The 20,201-nt window shown below is 31.7% G+C and overlaps 1 protein-coding gene and 1 long non-coding RNA gene across 2 annotated transcripts in view; one reads left to right on the top strand and one right to left on the bottom strand.

Moving 5' to 3' along the window:
* The window catches only part of LOC118497148, a 22,660-nt gene extending 2,867 nt beyond the window's left edge, over positions 1–19,793 (bottom strand). Inside the window, exons 1-2 of the long non-coding RNA XR_004899689.1 lie at positions 19,632–19,793; positions 7,698–7,701 (exon numbers count right to left, since the gene is read on the bottom strand). This is a non-coding gene — a long non-coding RNA (uncharacterized LOC118497148). The remainder of the gene's footprint in view (positions 1–7,697; positions 7,702–19,631) is intronic.
* The window catches only part of FOXP2 (forkhead box P2), an 852,864-nt gene that overhangs the window by 527,850 nt on the left and 304,813 nt on the right, over positions 1–20,201 (top strand). Inside the window, exon 3 of the mRNA XM_036010823.1 lies at positions 7,176–7,353. Coding sequence (XP_035866716.1) covers positions 7,186–7,353 — 168 coding nt within the window. The 5' untranslated portion in view covers positions 7,176–7,185. The remainder of the gene's footprint in view (positions 1–7,175; positions 7,354–20,201) is intronic.

Raw genomic sequence — 20,201 nt, forward strand, 5'->3', positions numbered from 1 at the left:
TTTAGGTTTGAAATATGACAGAAAGGTTTATACTATTTTTTGATGTTCTGATGTATACTAGCATTTAAAACAGTTTATGATAATTACATGTTGTCCATTAATACAGGTGTTTTGGGATTACAGCTGCTTCATAGTATATTGTTTTATACAACTGAGGCTAGTGTATAAATCACACTACACTCATCACAGTTATTTATCCTTGGAACATACTTGCTGTTTAGATAAGACTACGGTAGGAGGTGGGACTCATGCTAACATTACTGGAGCTAATTATAAAAATGTTCATTCTGATGTCTAAAATTCAATCTCAATCTCAAGAATAATGTATAAACCATTCTGAAACAATATTGTCAAATATGGCAGGACCCCTTCACACACACACATACCAGAAAGGAATACAAAAGCAGTTTTCTGACCAGATCTTGAAACTCTGTTCAACACAATCATGCCATTACCTTGAAATTCTGGCCTTATTATTGCATTCACGTGCTAGGCTCATGTGGACTTTTGCACTAAGTTGAAGCCGGTAGAAGAAATTTCTCTAAGTGTACCTCCTATGCTGTGGGTCTTCCAATAGGAAGGCAAGAGGTGGGTCTGATAAAGAGCAATTTTAAAGGGACATTTGGAACCCAAAAGACAGACTGGAAGTGAAAGGTGCTGAAAGGGCAAGTGAATGAGGATCTCTGGGAGATCAGTATTATGCTTAGGAAAAACAGCAAGGAATCCCAGGGAGTTGTTGTGGACAGGAAACTGAAAATTGAAGTAAAGTAAGCTTGAGGGCAAAGGGAAGATAGGTGGCAGGAAAGGCGAAAATGCCATCACAAGAGAAGTGTATGCTCAGAGCTTCATTAGTCAGGGGATCAGTGAAGGCTATTGCAAGTAGTCCAGCCTTTGGGAATTTGACTGAAAGTGGGCCCAATGCATGGAAGCTTGCAAACTTGCAAACTTGCGCAAGTCAATCACTAAGCTTTTAAAATAAAAAAGAAGGAGGTTTTGCCTGCTAGGCAAGTCTTTCTATGCTCTTGGAGATCTAATTATTTCTTATTGCTTTAGCATTTTTTTTACTGTTAAACTCTTTAGTTTCTAAACTAAAAATATTCCTGGTCTCAAGAATTTGAAGATTTTTTTTTTTCTTTAGGCAAGAAAAGGCATGACAGAATATACTTGCTTATCATGTCTTTTTGTAACCTGTAACCAGTATTCATTTTTGTATTGCCACATAGGTAATATTTTTTGGTTTTTAAGTCATCCTCTCTCATATGTTAAGATATATAATAGCTATAGTTCAACACATTGCAAAGAAATAACATTTTTTGTATTATAAATGAATGCTAAGTCAGTTTATCAGAAGTTGTTAAAGCAACAGGATGAAATACAGTTTCCCTAATCTTTCTTCTTCCCTTATATAAAAATAATAACATATTAACCACTATAAAAGACTGGTTTAAAACATTAAAAAATTAAATGAATATCTAACATTAAAAGTGATAGAGTGAAAGAAAGATTGACCATTTAGCATGTACCTTGAAAAGTAAAACTTGATATACATCTTCAAACTGTTAGGAAATGATTCTATACACAGTAATTTTATAAATATATGAAACTAAAAGGAAACATTAAATCTAAGATTAATTTAAAATGTAATTTTGAAATATGTATGGGAATAATTAGTTTCATCACAGTCATCAATATTATCAAATCCCTTTCAATTATATTTGTGAATGGGAATTATTCAAGTGTAAGATGCATGATCATAATGCTGCTATAAAATACATCTATATAGCTATCATTCTTTCATATTTACTGTTGTGCTATATTTAAATGAAAAGGCACAAAGATTAAACACTCTAATTTTATCATTTTACAACATTTCCATAATGAAATTTTTATCTACTTGGATTTTAAAGTTAGTTTTATTTTAATCCTGGAGCAAAACATAACATATTGAGTTGCTAAATTAATAGCTGATTGAAGTGAAATGTAAGAATTTCATTGTTCTACTCTGTTTGTCAAATGTTTGCCACTGTGAAGATCTAACAATATTTTGTTTACTGAAGGTAATCATGATTATTATTTTTTAAAAATTACAGTGTTGAAATGTCCTACAACTTTGCATGTTTAAAATGCTAATATTTTTTAAATAAAAACTGAACTTTACTAACTAAAGTTGTTTTTATCAAGAAGTTAACCTTAATTTGTGATTAGCACTTTAAACATGTTTATATAACTGCAATGCAGCAGCAAATACTTTTAAACAGCTTAGTATTAATTTACTTAACATAATATAGCATGTTATAATAAAGATTACATATATATATTGCTTTCTACAACAGTAAATATCCTTCCTCTAAAAGGACATCCAGTTTCAGTTTTTAAAAATTAAAAATATCCATGTACTTGTTCAATTCTTGTTCTTACACATTCAACTATGTCCTTTACATTTGGCATTTTGATTTATTAGGCAATCTTAGCATTAAAGACTTTTAGCAAAGCAGTAAGAGATTTCAAAAGCAATGTGCCTGGTATCCATGATGAATTAATTCCACTAGAGCACAGAAGTTATCATTATTTAAATGCTAGTTACTATAGAAGTTTTACATCACAGTCATTTTCAAAGTAGAATTTAGCTGATATTTTCAGGTAAATGTATATGATTTTTTTGTTGGATATGTGGGTTTTCCTCATACTTAGCCCTTTATTGTGTGAATCTGCATAGAAATATTATACTAATAATTTTAAATGGTTACACATTGTTTAAGAATATGTTTTTATCTTATTGTGTATTTTTACTTAAATGCTATGTTCAAAATCTTTTGGAATATATATATTCATATGGTTAAATAAATTAGACACTAGAAGAAACCAGGTACTAAACATAAAACACTTTTTAATGTCACTGTAATTTTGTCTAAGAAAGTTCATACAAATAGTTATAAACTTGTTCTACATACTGTTATTTCTTAGTTTTTCAGGAAATCATTTTATCCATTTTTTCATTAAATGATAACATGCCAAAAATTGAGATTTAACATTAAGGCACCAATATTATAAGATAAAGCATCAGTGTTTATGGAATAGGGGAGTGCACAGGGAAGTTGAGATTATTTGTTCCTTCTTACCATCCTTGACATACATAGTTTGATCTGTCTGTCATCTATCTTTCTATCATATCTACCTATTATCTATCTGTCTATCTATCTATCTATCTGTCCATCCATGTACATACATATGCATGCACACATGGGGATAGATGGTGAAAACGAAGAAGGCAGGGAGAGCTGTAGGGAAAATGAGAGAGGGAGGCAGAAAAGATGAGAGAAAAGTCCAGAGAGAAAACTTGAGTAAACAACAAGGACCAATAGTGTCCCCGGTGGTGGCTGAGATAACATAGTTAACAGGTGAAGTTTCAAACTTGTGAACATTATAGTGAATATGGAGTAGGATATATGCAGGTTTCTGTTATTGCCTGACAAGTGTCTATTTCATATGGTACACAGTTTCATACCAGTGGAACCTATAACTCTAAGAGGAAAAATAAAACCAAGTCTAGCATTCAGTACCACCCTGTCATAAAATAAGGAGGTCTAATTGAGCTAAGTCTTTACATCCTGCTATTTGTACAAATAAAGACTACATCTTGATGCAAAATAAACACAAAAGCACTGTTGTGACTATAACAGGGAGTCATATACTAATTTATATAATAAGTGGTTGTGCACGCTTTATTCAAGATTATGGCTGCAAGAAATGGCATGAATTGCTGGGTGTGTTTAATGCTGGATTATAGCAATTTGAAACATGTCAAACACATGGCTAATGCCTCATGCTTCACTCATTCTTGCGTAAACCTGCATAGCCACCATCCATTATACCCTTGGTAACAACACAATTCTGCAAGTAAATATTGTTACACTAAGTAACCTTTCAATTCAAGTTGTTTAGGAGGAGAAAATGCAATCTTGTGCAGTCAGTTCCAGTGTCAGTTTAATGTTTCAAAGGGAAGTGGTGTAGAGAATAAGTATCTGTACAGTGACTTGCTTGAAAAAAAGAAACAGAAGAAGAAAAAAAGAAAGAAAGGAACACTTAATGATGGAGAAAGTAGGACTGTATCATCTGAGTGCAGGATATGAAGAGTTATTTTTCTGAAGTGGCTGAAAAGGTGTGTATGATGAAAGATTTAAAGGTTTAGCTAACAGTTCAGACAAACATTAAAATGATGATTCACAATTTCACCTTTCCCTTTAATGATCTGGAATTTATTTTCACTGATTTTTGTAAAAACTTTGTGGTAGGATTGAAAAGAATGAATAACTTAGTTTGGTGTGTTTGGGACCATAAGCACATTCACTTTGAAAGAATATGCTGAATTTGTACTTTAAAAGGTAAACAGCACCTCATATTGTGCTAGAAATATTTCCTCTAGTAGAAAATAGGTGCAGAAGTGTCACTAGTAGAAACTTAGTAAATACAAAAGCATCTTCATTATCTTTGAGGATATATCTCCTTTATAATAGACATACTCCAAGCTTTCTTCTTTGGGTGAAATGTACATTGCAATCATCTTATCACACAATTGCCTTTCTTTTAGCATATTAGTTGTCAAATCCAATGCTTCTGTTTTATATATTAAAAAATACTATCACTGTAATTGTTTTTCTTAAGTCTGATTTTACTGACTCTTAGACGGTTGAACTTAATTGTAAATCACAATTTATACTTTAGAGTTTTATAAAGTCAAAACTCCACAAAAGACAATAAAATCTTCTGGTTAAGAGGAATTGGAAGCTACATAGGTGTTTCTTCATAATTATAATTAAGATTTAAACCCATGACTCTCTGCTTGTTGATTATTCTTAATTATTTGATGGACTTGGTTATAACATAGTAATACATGAAAACTTATTTAATTCATCCAATTGTCACTGACATTAACTACTCAGAGATTACTATTAAATACTTGCATCTGTCTACTACATTAAAAAATACATTTTTAAATATTGTTTTTGTTGCAAACTCCAACCAGAGATAAGCATTTCAAATAAAATAGGATGACAAAAGAAAAACATACATATACATATATACTCCAATTGTACTGTCAAAAGTAAAATTCAAATGCAATATATAGAAGTTATGTCTATCTGTTTCCACAGTTGGAGAGGACCAAAATTATAATTTTCATATAACTACTAAAGGCAATCAGACCTTTTCTCTGAATATTTTAAACATTGTGCATGTAAAATTTATGCCTAATTTGAATACTTATTAGCTGCCTAATCTCAGAAAAGAGTATTAGCTTTGTTTTTTCCTTATAAAATTCATCACTGTGTATCAGTTTTCCTTTGTATGATTTTTCTTTGTTAATGTTCATTAAGATGTTTAATGAAACCAATTTGTTCATAACATATTTGGTTCAAGAATTGTTTACTATGGTTACAGCAATTGCTTCCTTTATGATTATGGGATTTTTTTGTTGTTTAAAAAAATCAGGGTAGGTTTCACTTGTGTATGTAGTTTTTGTTATTCTAATTTGCTTTGCTAACCCAGCTACTGATGGTCTTTTGTAAGTAAGCAAGTTTTGTTTATTGAATTTTTGGAGTTATAAAAATTATCTAATAATTTAATCTTGAAGAAAATACCTGTTAAAAGTATTGTTATAACCATTTATTTTAATAATTATATTAGCATGCAAAAAATCTTTATTGCACAAGCATATTTGTGTATATGTGTGTCTCTATGTGTGTATGAGTACCCATGGTCACATTTTGTAAAAATCTGAAGATTTCTCTGTGACACAAAAATATATTAAACTTGCATTTGCTTTATAATAAATGCATTTGAAATTTTTAAGTGGACAAAAGTCTTAAAATATGACCAAGTTTAAACTAGTGAAATCACATATTAATAAAAAGATTAGTTTGAGTGATAAGTTTAGCATTTTTCTTTACTTTGGGTTAAGCCCCCTGCCTGTCTAGCATTACCATTAAAGTCACAGTGCAGCTAGGTTGTTTCTGAAATTCTGTCCGTAGAAGTAAAACAGAGAAGTGCATCTACTAGGTTATGGTTTAGGATTCAGATATCTTCAAGCGCCAAAACCAACCTTTCTAAATCACAGATTCAAGATGTACTGTGAAATTCTGGTTTGTAAGAGCACATTGGTTCTTTATTTACTGCAAGTTTCCACTGATCTTGGCAGGACATCTCATTGCTATCCTGAAAGTACAGTATATTTATGCAGTGAAAATGATAAAACATTTATTACTGTAGAGAAGGTAATATGCATAATTTATGCTGTTTTTAGCACAATCATTAGTGATATTCTTGATAGATTTTATTTCCAGCTTTCATATCTAATACATGCCTGGAAAATTAATTTTATATCTTTCATTTATTTGCCTATGTTAAAATTGAGTTTTAAGTCATCTTCAAGTGAACAGTTTGATTGCTGCTCATGCATAAGCTTAATTACTTCCTAGGAAGGACAGTATTAAATGTTTTAAATGTCAGAAAAATAAATGAATATGAGCTGTTTGATTAAAAAAATAGGCAATATCTGACGTGTTTGCAGCAGGAGCTTTTTCTTAAAATGCCTCCAAGGCAAAATTTTATTTAGTCACAAAAAAAAAGAAACCCATTATACAATTTATCATTGGTTGATACCATATGATTTGTAACACCCTTACAAAATTTTAATTTTGTATGATTAGCTGTGCATCATTAAACAACAGCATTGCATAAGATGTGTTGTAAAATTCTGACAAAATCAAGATAGTGAATATTTAAAAGAAGGCAGTATAGTCATCCATGGTTGTCAAAGGTAGATAATAGGAAATATAGAACACTAGAGTGTGCAGTCGTGCCTTCATTTAAACTGGTTTTATAGGGAGACTTTAAAATGTGGTTGTTCATAAATGCTATTGACCATTCTATGTGCATGGTATGTTACTTTGGCTATTAAATATAACCACACAAAAATGCTTATAGGAACCATAATTTCAATGATTAGTATGTATATGAAATGTAAATTTGTATTGCTTTTCTTGGTAAATGACTATTCAAAGCTTTTTTTTTTTTTGCTTCTAAAAATGCTGTCTCTGTAATTGGCAGAGAGGGACATCTTGATAATGGAAGTGTGAAGGTGTAACGTGTGCTAATTGATACTTCTTAATCACTTTTAGGTATTGAGTCATGATGCAGGAATCTGCGACAGAGACAATAAGCAACAGTTCAATGAATCAAAATGGAATGAGCACCCTAAGCAGCCAATTAGAGGCTGGCAGCAGAGATGGAAGATCAAGTGGTGACACCAGTTCTGAAGTAAGCACAGTAGAACTGCTGCATCTGCAACAACAGCAGGTAAGTTTTGTTTTCTTCAGTGATTCCTTAAAACAAATAAGCCTGTTTTTTTGAATAAGAAAAAAAATGTATTCATAGCAAATTGAGCATGTGGTAAGCTAAAGGATGCAGAGAATTTATTAGTATTTGGAACATGATTGAAACATGAGTAAAGATAGGATTTTCATATTAGTTACGTCATACCAGCACAAGAGTGCCCTTCAGGTGTCTGGCTATTAATTAAGTTCATTGGGTGATTTTTGGAAGGTTCTGTAAAGCTTTGTAATGAATATTGTGTAGCTTCTAGTTTACTGTGTAACATTGTGCTGCAGAATGTGATACTTAGTTTTCCACAAGAGGGCCACATTACTTGATACTTTCTTATACAATGAATTTATTCCAAGTCTAGCTAAGGTGAAAAGGACCACAAGGACTTTTTACAACACAGATGCTTGCCCATGATAACTGCAAATACTAGTTATTAATTTGTTGAAATTTTCTAAAAGATTGTGAATGATGTAAACACTATAATCATTTATGTTGCTTAAAAACTCATTTCAAGATAATTTGGATATGCATCTTTAGGTAACATTAAAGAGCACTTTCTGATTTTTGTTACTGTCTCAAAATACAGTTGTTGTCTTTAAATCTAGAAAAGTAAATAACTGCTCAATAAAGATAGACTTTTAAGAAGCCCGTTATCCTTTTCATAAGACAGATTTACTTTTTGCTATTTTGTTTGTCAATGAAGTATTCTTAACTGGAGGATAGCCACTCCATTCTTCACTGACAACTCTGAGAAAACAGTGACAGAGAACAGAAAGCTTCTAAAGCATATACTTATATGAAGGCCAGAATGAGTATACCTGTTTGAAAATAAGATTATAGTTGTTTTACAAATAAAGGTTATTTACCATTCTGCATTGCATTCAGACTAAATGAAAAACATTAAAATGAAAATAGAAAAATTATTATTGAAAGATGTTTCACTTTTAAGTTAGTATATAATGAGAAAGAATGTATCTCAAAAGTTAAAGCAAATGTCCACAAGTTTTACTAAAGTAAAATTGAACAGAATCATTATTTTTATTATTTTAGAATCATTCTTTTAAATAACAACAGCATTTAGAAAGTTATCTCAGAATATATGCATTGAAAAATGTCAACCTTTAAACATTGTTTTAAGCAACCTTTTTTTAAAAGAGTTGGACATCCTGCTTTGAATAGGTTCCATTTTATTTTGGAATTATGTCTCTTTTTATAGACAATAATTATTAGAAATTTTTATTTTTTAATTTAAATTTAAATTTTAATTACTTTTGTATTTTTTGAAATATTTTGTTTTAACCACCACAGGAATTAAATGTCTACCAAAGTCCCAGAATTAGCTTATTTTACATGTTACTTTAAGTAGATACAGTTTTTACAATAGCTCGTTTCTTTCTTTAATGTATTTACAGGAAATATCATACCAGTTCAGTGCTATAATAGTCTTACTGACTCTCCTAAGTAAGAGTCCTAGGAATTTATAAACAAATTCTATTTTGTCTGAGAATTGCAGCAGACTGCATTTATAAAGACAAGTGAAATGAATAACTGAAAATAAACATTTTAGTTCAGGACTAAGAAGACAACAGGTTTTGAAGGGAATGCAAAAAAGTAACTTTTTTTCAAAGCTCTGATTGCTTATTAAAAAGAAAACAGGTAAAATCCTGTCTATATTTCTAGTATTATGGAGGTATTTTATGGTAAGATCTGTAAGATGTGTTTATAACCTGAATTTGAAGTTAATTTGTTCTACACGGTGTATGTAAACTGTAAATGAGTGAATACAAAAAGTTATGTTATTTTGATAACTTAGAAACTTCAGTCATGCATTGCATGTTTGTGGAGTGCCCTCTAGAAGAGATTTAACACAATGGCTAAAGTGGGCATTTGCAAGACACTTCAGGATGTGTCTACAGGAGGATATGTAATAATTTAGTAAATAAACACACAAAAACCTTTGTAAATGTCTCTTCCCTTGGTTATGTTTTTAACCATATTAATATAGTGAGATACTTAATATTATTGAATTTTTGTCCATCCATGACTATATTTTAGAATGGGCCACATTAAGTGTATTAAGGATTGGAATGTCTTTTTTTATAAAAATTAATGCAGTTATTGCTTTCAGTGCTAATGTATTCAATATATTTTAGAAGGACTTAAAATCATGTGAAAATATTCAAACAAATTCATAAGTGAAATAATTTTACAAGTTTATCTTTAATTGGCATTATTTAAATGTAAAATTTTAAACAGAGAAATTACTTCATATAAGTGTAATGGACTAATCATTGTTTGCTAAGTTATCTTATTTAAAAATATAATTTAGGCAGCAGTATATGATGAAAATAAAATAAAATTTTGTTTGCCATGAACTTCTCACAGAATATGGTCTGTTTAAGAACAGAATGTTTACCTTTATTTTTATGGCTCTTTTTATTTTCATAGAGGTGAGATGTTTGACTTAAAGCATGTATTAAAGAGGAAGTGTCTGCATCTGGACTAGATTTTAACAGATACTTCATGATAAATGGATTGGTGAAGTAAAAATGATTTAAAAATTAAAGCTAAAATTTTTACCTTGAATCAAATTTTCTAATATTAAAATATTTCTATAATCTGGAATATTTTAAGTTTTCTTTTATTTAGAAAGAAAAATGAAATTTAATGTAAGGATTATGTTAGAACAAGAGTCCGATAGTTTAAAAACCATTTATTTGCATTGGTTTGAATTTCTTATCAAAATTGTGTTACAGAGCTCTTTATCTTTCCTTTTCTCCTGTTTTCATTATCCCACAAGTTTAAGAGGATAATGACCACTTCATTACCTTAGATATAATTTTACCTGCCACATAATATTATTTCTTATGAATGCCTTTATTTAGTTCAAGAAATTTTACTGTACATTTCTAATTGGTTAATATAGGTGAATGTGAAATATAATGCGTATGATCATAGGGGCCACGTCTTTGTTAATATGCTCTGCTGTTTTATATTCACTGAAAAATTAGTAATAAAAAGACTTCTCCTGATGAATTACTCTATTCTTCATTCTTTTCTCATTTTCTAAAATTAGAACTAAATACTAGAATGTATAATATAAGGAGGTAGCCTGTTTCAAATGTTTTAGATTAATGACATTGAAAAGTATTCTGCATTAAATGTAGAATTTTATTTTGATGTTAAGTTTGCAGAATTAATTGTTTGTGTCATTAAGGTCAAAATAGTTGCTAAAAACTTGATTGCTTTACAGGGTAGATTTGAGCTTGCATTTTGAGCATTCATTATGTCAGATAATCTTTCTGAATGTTTTATGAGATTGCACTGCTTTGAAGGTGTTTCAGGTGATAGTGTTTAAAAATATCTGGTCAGTACTTTCTTACTGTCAGTTCATTTAGCCCTAGTCTTTCAAAACACAGGGTTTTTTTTTAACAGAATTTTTAAGTAACCATTTAAAAATCAATTTATTTTATTTTCAAAATAAAATTGAAAACTGATATTTTTCTAAGCATAATATTTGACTTTTAATAAATAACAGTATTACCTATGATTTTATTTCATTTTTAGTATCTTTAACACTGATAATTTGACCAGGGATGTGTAAAAATCTTTTAAAAAGACTGTTTATGTGGAAAGAAATCAATAGCTATACTCACTTCAGCATTCAAACACATGCGAACTCATTCTATGGTTTACTATTCTGTTCCTCTGTCTTTATTGTAGTCTTTTATGTTTATATTTGAATAAATAATAATTTATCTTTTCAAATAACATAGCCATAGTAAGTCCCCCTTACACACATTAAAAACACATAATTCATTTGCTTCCTTCTCAACTTAACTCTAACACTCCATTTGATGGGAAATATATGTATTTCAGTTTAAAATTTTTAACTAAGCAGTTTTTAATAAATTTAAAAAGTAGCACTACAGTGACAAATTATGTTCAAATGAAAAGCCAATATTTTGCAAAATATTTTCTCCTAGAAATGAGGACTTAAATCTTGCAAAGTGTGTTAAAAAGAGAATATAACCTGGACAATTTATTCTCTTGGGTTGTAAATTGTTAAAATGGTTATAGAGGCAATATTTGAAACATTATTTGGCTTGATGATATAATAGTTACATCCATATTTCAAAAGGTATTGATACACACTGGCAGTGTTTATGAAGATGTAGGTAAACTTAATGAACACTCACATCTTCACGCATGACTTTTTACTGCATTATAATAAAAATACATGATATTTTCCAACTTTAGAACTAAGTTTCTTTATTTGGCACCAGTTTGATTTATTGCTCATTCTATTATTCAGAAGAATACAATTACTTATGCTTTACTAAAATGGAAAGCGAATCAGTACAATTGTGGACACCAGGTGTGAACATGTGGCCAGACTTTTTGATAAGGTAGAAGCGTGCTTTCTCTGATGCAAATATTGGATTTTCTCACATAACCTTATGCACACTTAATCTCAGTTGACAAACACTTACCCAAATACTCTGTGTGTCTAGGTTAAACATACAGTAGGATATTTACTCCAATACTCAAGAAAAGATCCACAGCAAAATGCTAATAAGTGTCTATGTAATTTGTTTTTATACTCTAATTTCTGTTAACATGTTTTCCCATAAATTGGATTTTTTTACTTTATAAGAAAAGATTTAAACCTATTTACTATGCAATGTTGTGTATCTACAGTGTATTCTTAAGTTCCATTCACTATAGGTACAAGTGGTAGCATATTCATTGTGCCTGTCTTGCATGAAAGCATTTACTGAAGAAATATGACAAGAACATGTTCAGCTAATGAGGTCGAATGGTTGTTACATTAAATTTAGGCGGTGTTTTCTATTAGGTTTTATTTATCTGTATTTGCATTCAATCCTTTCACATTTGTTATCTCTCGCCCAATTCCAGGGATGGGGCGCTTTTTCTCATTTCACAGCCAATTGTTACTGTGCCGCTGACTCTGTAAGTTGCTGGTGAATGTAAAAGTGACTGCAATTAACCTGACTTTGTTGCTTGAGGAGAATTTGAGATGAGAAATCTGACAGCAAATGACAGGCATTTTTCTGGGTTTAGCACAGAAGAAAGTCTAAGTAACATTGCAAAGAGAGGCATTAGGGAGCAGGTACCTGCAAATTAAGTGGCTGACACTGTCTATTGAGAATTTAGATAGTAAGGGCTGGAATTTTTATGTTAAGTTCACGTTATTTTATATTCATAGCAAGCTTCCTTTTGAGCATTTGCTTTGTGGCTGTGCATGATCTCATTTATTGTAATTTGTATTTTTAGTTGATCAGAAGATTGTTGTAATTGTAATATTTATTAAAGCACATTTTAACATGTAAAAGTGCATGATTTAGATAAAAACATTTTATTTTTTTTGAGAATGCATTACATTCACTCAGATTTTACAATAATAGGATGAAAACATACTCCTATATGATTTCTCAGAGATATAATGGGGAACAGTGGAAAACTTTAAGCAATAATATTCATGGTAGCTTAGGATTTTTTTGGTAAATAATATAGTTCAGTATTAATGTAACTGTCATTTGTTTATTTCTATTAAACTAAAGAAAAGCAGTCTGCCTCTATACTGTTATTAATTTTGTCTTATATTAACTGACTAGCTATGCTTACAGCAATAGTTATACTTTCCAAAGCTTTATGGTTATATAGTTTGAATACAATCTTTGCCTTCAAAACATACTTTATATACTACCTCCTGCTAGTAGATAGTATGCACACAGTATGCAACATTTATTGTATTTGTCAGGTGTTTAAGAGGCCTTTGGGAGTTTTAATTAATGTCAGTTAGGAAGATACATTGTTCAGTTGGAAGCAGCTTGCCAAGTTCTTCATTTTCCTATAATCCATATAGTCTGCTGTCTTTAGGGAAATCTGCAAAATTAAAAGTTACACTGCATGCTGTTGTCTTTACAGCATTCAGCTCATCAAGTAAAACTCTCATGTAAATTTTAATTTGCCCTTGAGCATAATTTAGAAACCATAATAATTGAGGTTTTACATAGCGCAGATAGGAAAAGGAGATTAGATTAATGTACACTCTCTCATTCGAACAACCTCATTACTTTAATGGTACAAACTGAGGTTTTGCTGCTTAACTATATAGGTAAAATATTGTTAAGACAAATAAGTAATGATTTTCCAGAATTTATCTTCAAAGGATAATTTTTGTGTTTGGTTAAAGACATATCCTTAGAGATATTTAAATACCCTAAATTTTATACAATGATTTGAGAAATGGGAAAAGGAGATACCTGTTTACATTTATCAAGTTCTAACCATTAGGCCTTCTGTTTACTTGAAAGATTTTTTTCATGGATTCTGTTTCCAAGTTAACTTTTTACTGTTTTCAGTAATCCCTAAAGAAGTGTACACTTGGCCTGACATATAGAGTTGTCGTCTACCACATGATGACACTAAAGATATATGATATGACTGACAGTGTAGTTGATGTGCGTTGTCTTCCCTAGACAAAACAGATGGTATTGTTCTATTATCATCCACAGTTATTTTAATGTACTGTGTCCATCTGTGTTAAGATATATTACATGGTTTCATGGAATTTACAGTTCACTCCTGCAGTAACTCGATTTCACTGTTTGGTCTCTAGAGATTTTGCAAAATGTCAAGCTGTAGCTTGAAAAAGAAAAGTGAAATCTACTGGAAACTAATACTTATGACCATTTCATGCCTGATCTGCTTTGTGGTGTTGTTTAGAAGCTAGAGGGATGTTTGTAATACAACAGGTAAAAGAATAGATTGTTTAACACATGTGAAACATTGTGAGTGCTTTTATAGAGAACATGTGCCCTATTCCACATGTGCCCTATTCCTAATAAATTAGTTAATTAAAAAAACCTGAATCATGTTAGGGACTAAAATGTTGATCTGTTAATCCGGAAAGTAAAATGTCTCTTTCATTTTGTATCACGTGAATAAAATTTAACTTCAAGTCTAAAAAATACTTAAACTTGACAAAAAAATCTAAGCTTTTATGATCTTTCTAAAAGGATCCTATTTATTTCCCCAAATTAGCTGAAAAATTCTTGAAGCTCTTTCTCCAAAAGTGTATCATATGGAAGTATTGTTCATGTTGTACTTTAATTTCTCAAATATACCATCATTTAAAATATTAATTTACTTCTGGAGGTTGCCAAATTTTGAATTTGTTTATATTTATGACAATCATAAATAGCAAAAGGAAGAAACTGTAGTGGTTCTCTGGGAATAAATGTACCTTGAAAGATTCTTAATGTAATTTTCAATTACATAATAGGGCCAACATGAAAATATCTTCTTATATCTATATCTATATAGATATATATTATGGATATGTGCATATGGGAGATCCACTTTAGTTGGTGGACAAAACCAAATAGATTTCATAGTATTAAAATTATTTTACTAGTATTTAAGTGATCATTCCCAATTTAAAGAATGGATAATGTAAACATTAGCTATTAATGCTTATAAAATATCTCAGAAAATTGTAATCTGCAGCTAAGGTGTTGTACAACTGATTTTCTAAATTCATCTGGTCAAAGAGGACTTACTGATTTAAAATCTGAAGTAATAGTCATGTTACGGCTACATTGTACTGGGTGGGAGGAGCACTTGGATTTCTGTGTTGAAATGGCTCATGTATACAAAAATGGACTCTGGTATCACTGATTTAAGATTTGCTGAATGGACCATTTCCATCTTGAGGCATTTGTGCAGTTTCTCTAATTTCTCTTTATTCATTCTCAAGATTACAGTGTTGTCTAGTAGATGTACTTCCTACAAAATGATTGTTGAATAACCTTCCAAGAAATTAACTTTAGATGACCTCCATTTGAGATTCAAAAATATTAAAGGAGACTATCTGTTATTTTAAAATAGGAAAAAATAGATATATAACTGAAATTAATGAGAAACCCTCATTTTGTTCTAGGACTATATAATTTGTGATACCTTCCAAATTCAGATTTGTTTTGGTTCTCATTTTTAGTAGTGTGCTAAATTTTAGTATATTTCTTATCTCACCTTCTTTATACATGTGTGGGAGGTTAAGGTACAGAAATTTGGTTGTTATACTATATGGATACTTCATAGTAAGTTTAACATTCTTTAATTTAAATAAACATATGAATAAACAAGGAATAGATATATAAATGCAACTCAACTCTTGAAAGAACTAACAATTAGTTTTTAGTACCTTGCTTTAAATATTAAGTGAAATGTATGTGATCATGGATAATATAAAATACATTAAAATTAAATATATGCACACCAGTTTCTAATTTGAAATAAATATAAACAACTGCATAATGGATGCTTACAATGACAGTTTACAAAAGCAAAGCCAAAATGCATACCCTGACCTTGAGGTACATGCCATCATTTATATTTAGCAACTACAATAAAGAGTTTCATATCAAGTTTCCCATTGATTTCAATGGAAAATCCATATTACTGGCTTTTATCATCATATATGGGTTGTCATACCCCCATGACAACATCTTTACTATAAATTTTTGAAAGATTGTATTTATTTATTTTAGAGAGAGGAGAGAAAGGGAGAAAGAGAAGGAGGGAAATATTGATGTGCAAGAGAAACATCGAATGGTTTGCCTCTATTGCATCCCTAAATGGGGACCTGGCCTGCAAACCAGGCATGCACCCTGACTGAGATTTGATCCAGTGACATTTCAATGCATAGACCAATGCTCAATCCACTGAGCCACACCAGCCAAAGCTTACTATAAAATTATTAAGTGCATGAAGTCTCCTTTCCACTTTTGTGTGGTTGATGATAAGCTATTGCAAAGGTAAATTATTGTTCAAAATTATTGCAAATAGCTCCAATACAACAATTGGATAATAAAAACAAATATATTTTTTAATTTGTACTGTTTGTATAGATAGATATGCAGGTGAGGATAGAAAAGACATTTTATGGTAAAATCTGACTGAATATAATTTTATTATGTAATTTTCTTTTTCTTATAGTAGAGCAGCCTATTTTGTAAGGGGAATAAAAATGGACTTATAAAACAGCTTCTTGGTAAGAAAAACAAGAATACTTAACTTGTACTGCCAAATTTAAATGTCTTCCATATATATTTGTTGTCCCACAGACTTTATAAAAATTTCCTGGAGTGAATTTCTTATGCATGTGCTCAGTCCTTAGAAATTAACTGTAATATTATTAATAATAAAATTTAAAGGTCATTCTTATAATTTAATATATATATTTTGAAGGAAAAGCTTTCTTCTGCTTCTTCATATATGCATAGCTCATGGACACAGACAATGTGGGGAAGGCTGTGGGTCAGGGAGGCTTGGTGGAAGGAATAAAAGGGGGTGGAATGAGTGGCATTTGTAATAGTGTCAACACTAAATTAAAAAAAAAATCACATGGACAATTCACTTCTTCTCACTATAGTGTCTGAAACTCTCTTGCTCGTAGGCAAAAACTCTGCTCTATAACTGAATAAACAGTCTTGTAATGCTCTCATTGCCTTAACTTGAATTATAAATAGGAACTTTGGATATCTGTGTCTATTCACTCACTAGGTTTGAAAACTATGAACTAGTCCCTTTTAATTAAATTTTTGGAAAGAAAAAGTTGACAAAAATATTTTCCCAGCTTTCAGTATACAAGAAAGATATCCATGCTTTATCAGAGTTAGATGTGCTACAAGGACTCACAGAAGAGGAGGGAATGATTCAGGGTCATCCTGGTTTGTCAGGGAAGATTTTAAGAGATATACTTGAATTGGGACATGAAGATAAAGGGAGTATTACTGGGCAGAGAATGGGGAGAAAGATTTCTAGGTAGAAAGAAAAGGTTATATAAATACAGGCAGGTATAAAAAAGCACAGAATATTGGGGTATATTCAGTATTTTGATGCAAAGACTATTTGGAAGATTGATTGGAGTTGAGATTGGAGTGGTAGGTAGAAAAGTTTAGGTTCTGGGTAGAGAAATACCCAGATTTCCAATGCCCAGTAGTACTGACTTTTATTCTTCAGTGCACAACTATTGAAGAGTTTTAGTTAGTAATATGATGGCAGATTTATCTTTTGGAAGATAATTTTATCACAGTCTGGCCTAGGCAGCAGCAGTACAGAAAAAGAAAAAAAACAATTTTAAGACATTGAGTCAATAATAAAACTTGGGCTGAGTATGGGCTGTGAAGCATTGGGAAAAATTACAAAACAAAGCTGGGATTTCAAAAAGTGATTAAAAGACTCAAACTACTAGAGTTCAATATGATTATTATTAGCCATGAGATCTTGTGCTAATCACTAAATTGGTTTGATTTTTGTATAAACTAAAAGTAAAAATAATAGGATTATTTTAGAGTTAGTATTATTTTAAAAATGCTGAGCACATTTATTAATTTATTCAACAAATATTTATTGAGTACATATTATATAGTAGGTACTGTGTTAGCAGATAAAATATTGAGCATAAAACTGATACAGTTTGTGCATTCATGAAATTTATCTAGTGGTGGATGCAGATACCAATCAAATAATTACATGCATAAGTGTAACATTGTAACCATGGCAAGAACATGAAAGGAGATATGAATGGTATTTTTGAGATCACAAAATAGAGACAGTTATGGTGGTGAGGTGGTTAAGGGGGGTTTGATGATTCAAATAATGAATACAAGTTAAACGTAAAAATCAGAGGGAAGAGGGCATTTCTGTACTCTGTCATAAAACAAGCATATATCTAAATACTAGTCAATAATTAGACTTCTGGCCAAGATGGAGGCATAGGGAGACATACTTTGCCTACCTGCACAACCATAGAAAGAATTACAACCAGATCTCAAAACTAGTAACACCCAGAACCATCAGAAAATTGAGCTGTATGAAAGTCCAACAACTAAGGATTTAAAGAAGACCCATTCATCCAGATGGGTAGGCAGGGTGGAGTCTTGGAGACTGCCAGAGAGGTGATGTGGTACAGAAAGATAGCAGCAGCAGCAGAATGGTTGGGACAGATACCTTGGGAGTGAAAGATCCCAGCTCCAGGCCAGACCAGACAGCCCAGGGCTCTAGCACTGGGAAGAGCTGTTAATTCTAGCTGTAAAAACCAGTGGGAGTTGGGGACACAGAAGAAACTGCTTGATTTTCACTGCCTAAAGGGCCAGCACAGTCTTAAAATGTATACAAACCTGCCCTTTCTGAGATTTGCCAGTGAGGCAGTAGCTGGAAGGGCTCCAGTTGCACATGGGGAGGGGATGACATAACTGGAAACAGGACAAGTGCCTTGTGAACTGCCAAAAGCCAGGGGATGGCATTGTCCCCTCTCAGAGACCTTCCTATTCAGCCATAAATCAGTGAAGCGAGTTGCCCCACCCTGGCAATTGCCTATGGCTCTGCCGAACGTAGTTTACAGTTGCTTTTTCTACATAGACCACACTACTAAGACAGGGAGCAAGAGCAACTCTACCTAACGCATAGAAACAAAACAGGGAGGCTGATAAATTGAGGAGAAAAAGGAAAATGGCCCAAATGTAAGAACAAAATAAAACCCCAGGAAAAGAACCAAGTGAAATGGAGATAGCCAACCTATCAGATGAAGAGTTCAAAACACTGGTTATCAGGATGATCAGAGAACTCCTTGAGTACAGCAAAAACATAAAGAAAGAAATGCAGGTCACACCAAGTGAAATAAAGAATAATCCCCAGAAACCAATAGAGAAGGTAAGGAAGCTGGAGGTCAAGCCAACAATTTGGAACATAAGGAAGAGATAAACATCCAACCAGAACAAAAAGAAAAACAAGAGTTAAAAAAAAAAAAAAAAAAACAAGGATAGACTGAGGAACCTCTGGGATATCTTCAAATGTGCCAACAAATCATAGTGATGCCAGAAGGAGAAGAGTAAGAATAAGAATTGAAAACTTATATGAAAAAAATGAAAGAAAACTTCCCTAACTTATTGAAGGAAATAGACATACAAGTCCAGGAATCCCAGAGAGTACCAAACAAGTTGGGCTCAAAGAGGAACACACCAAGACACATCATTATTAAAATGCTACAGGTTAAAGATGAAGAGAGAATCTTCAAGCAGCAAGAGAAAAGCAGAGAACCTACAAAAGGAGTTCACATAAGACTATCAGAGCATTTCTCAAAAGAAACTTTGCAGGCAGGAAGGGACGGGCAGAAGTATTCAAAGTGATGAAAAGCAAGGACCTACAACCTAGAATACTCTACCCAGCAAAGCTATCATTTAGAATGGAAAGGCTGATAAAGTTCTCCCCAGATAAAGTAAAGCTGAAAGAGTTCATCACCACCACACCATTATTACAGGAAGCATTAAAGGGATTTACTTAAGAAAATGAATATATAACATAAACATTTAAAAGGCAACAAATTCACAATTATAAAAGACTGAATCTTAAAAAAATATATACAACAACAACAACAAAAACAACAACAATGAAGCCAACAACCAGAACAGGAACAGAATCATAGATATGGAGATCATTTGGAGGGGTATCAGCTGGGAAGGGGGAGGGGAAAATGAGAAAATGGTGTAGGGGTTAAGAAGCATAATTGGCAGGTGTAAAATAGGAAAGGGGGAAGTAAAGAATAGTATAGGAAATGGAGAAGCCAAAGCACTTAATCACATTACCCATGGGCATGAACTAAGGGGGGTGATTGCTAGGAGGAAGTGGGTACCAGGTGGAGGGGGGCAAAGGAGGAAAATTGGGACTACTGTAATAGCATAATCAATGAAATAAAAATTAAAAATACTGCCAATAATTAGAAATATGTT

This window comes from Phyllostomus discolor, chromosome 10, assembly GCF_004126475.2.
Source record: "Phyllostomus discolor isolate MPI-MPIP mPhyDis1 chromosome 10, mPhyDis1.pri.v3, whole genome shotgun sequence".
Lineage (NCBI taxonomy): Eukaryota > Metazoa > Chordata > Mammalia > Chiroptera > Phyllostomidae > Phyllostomus > Phyllostomus discolor.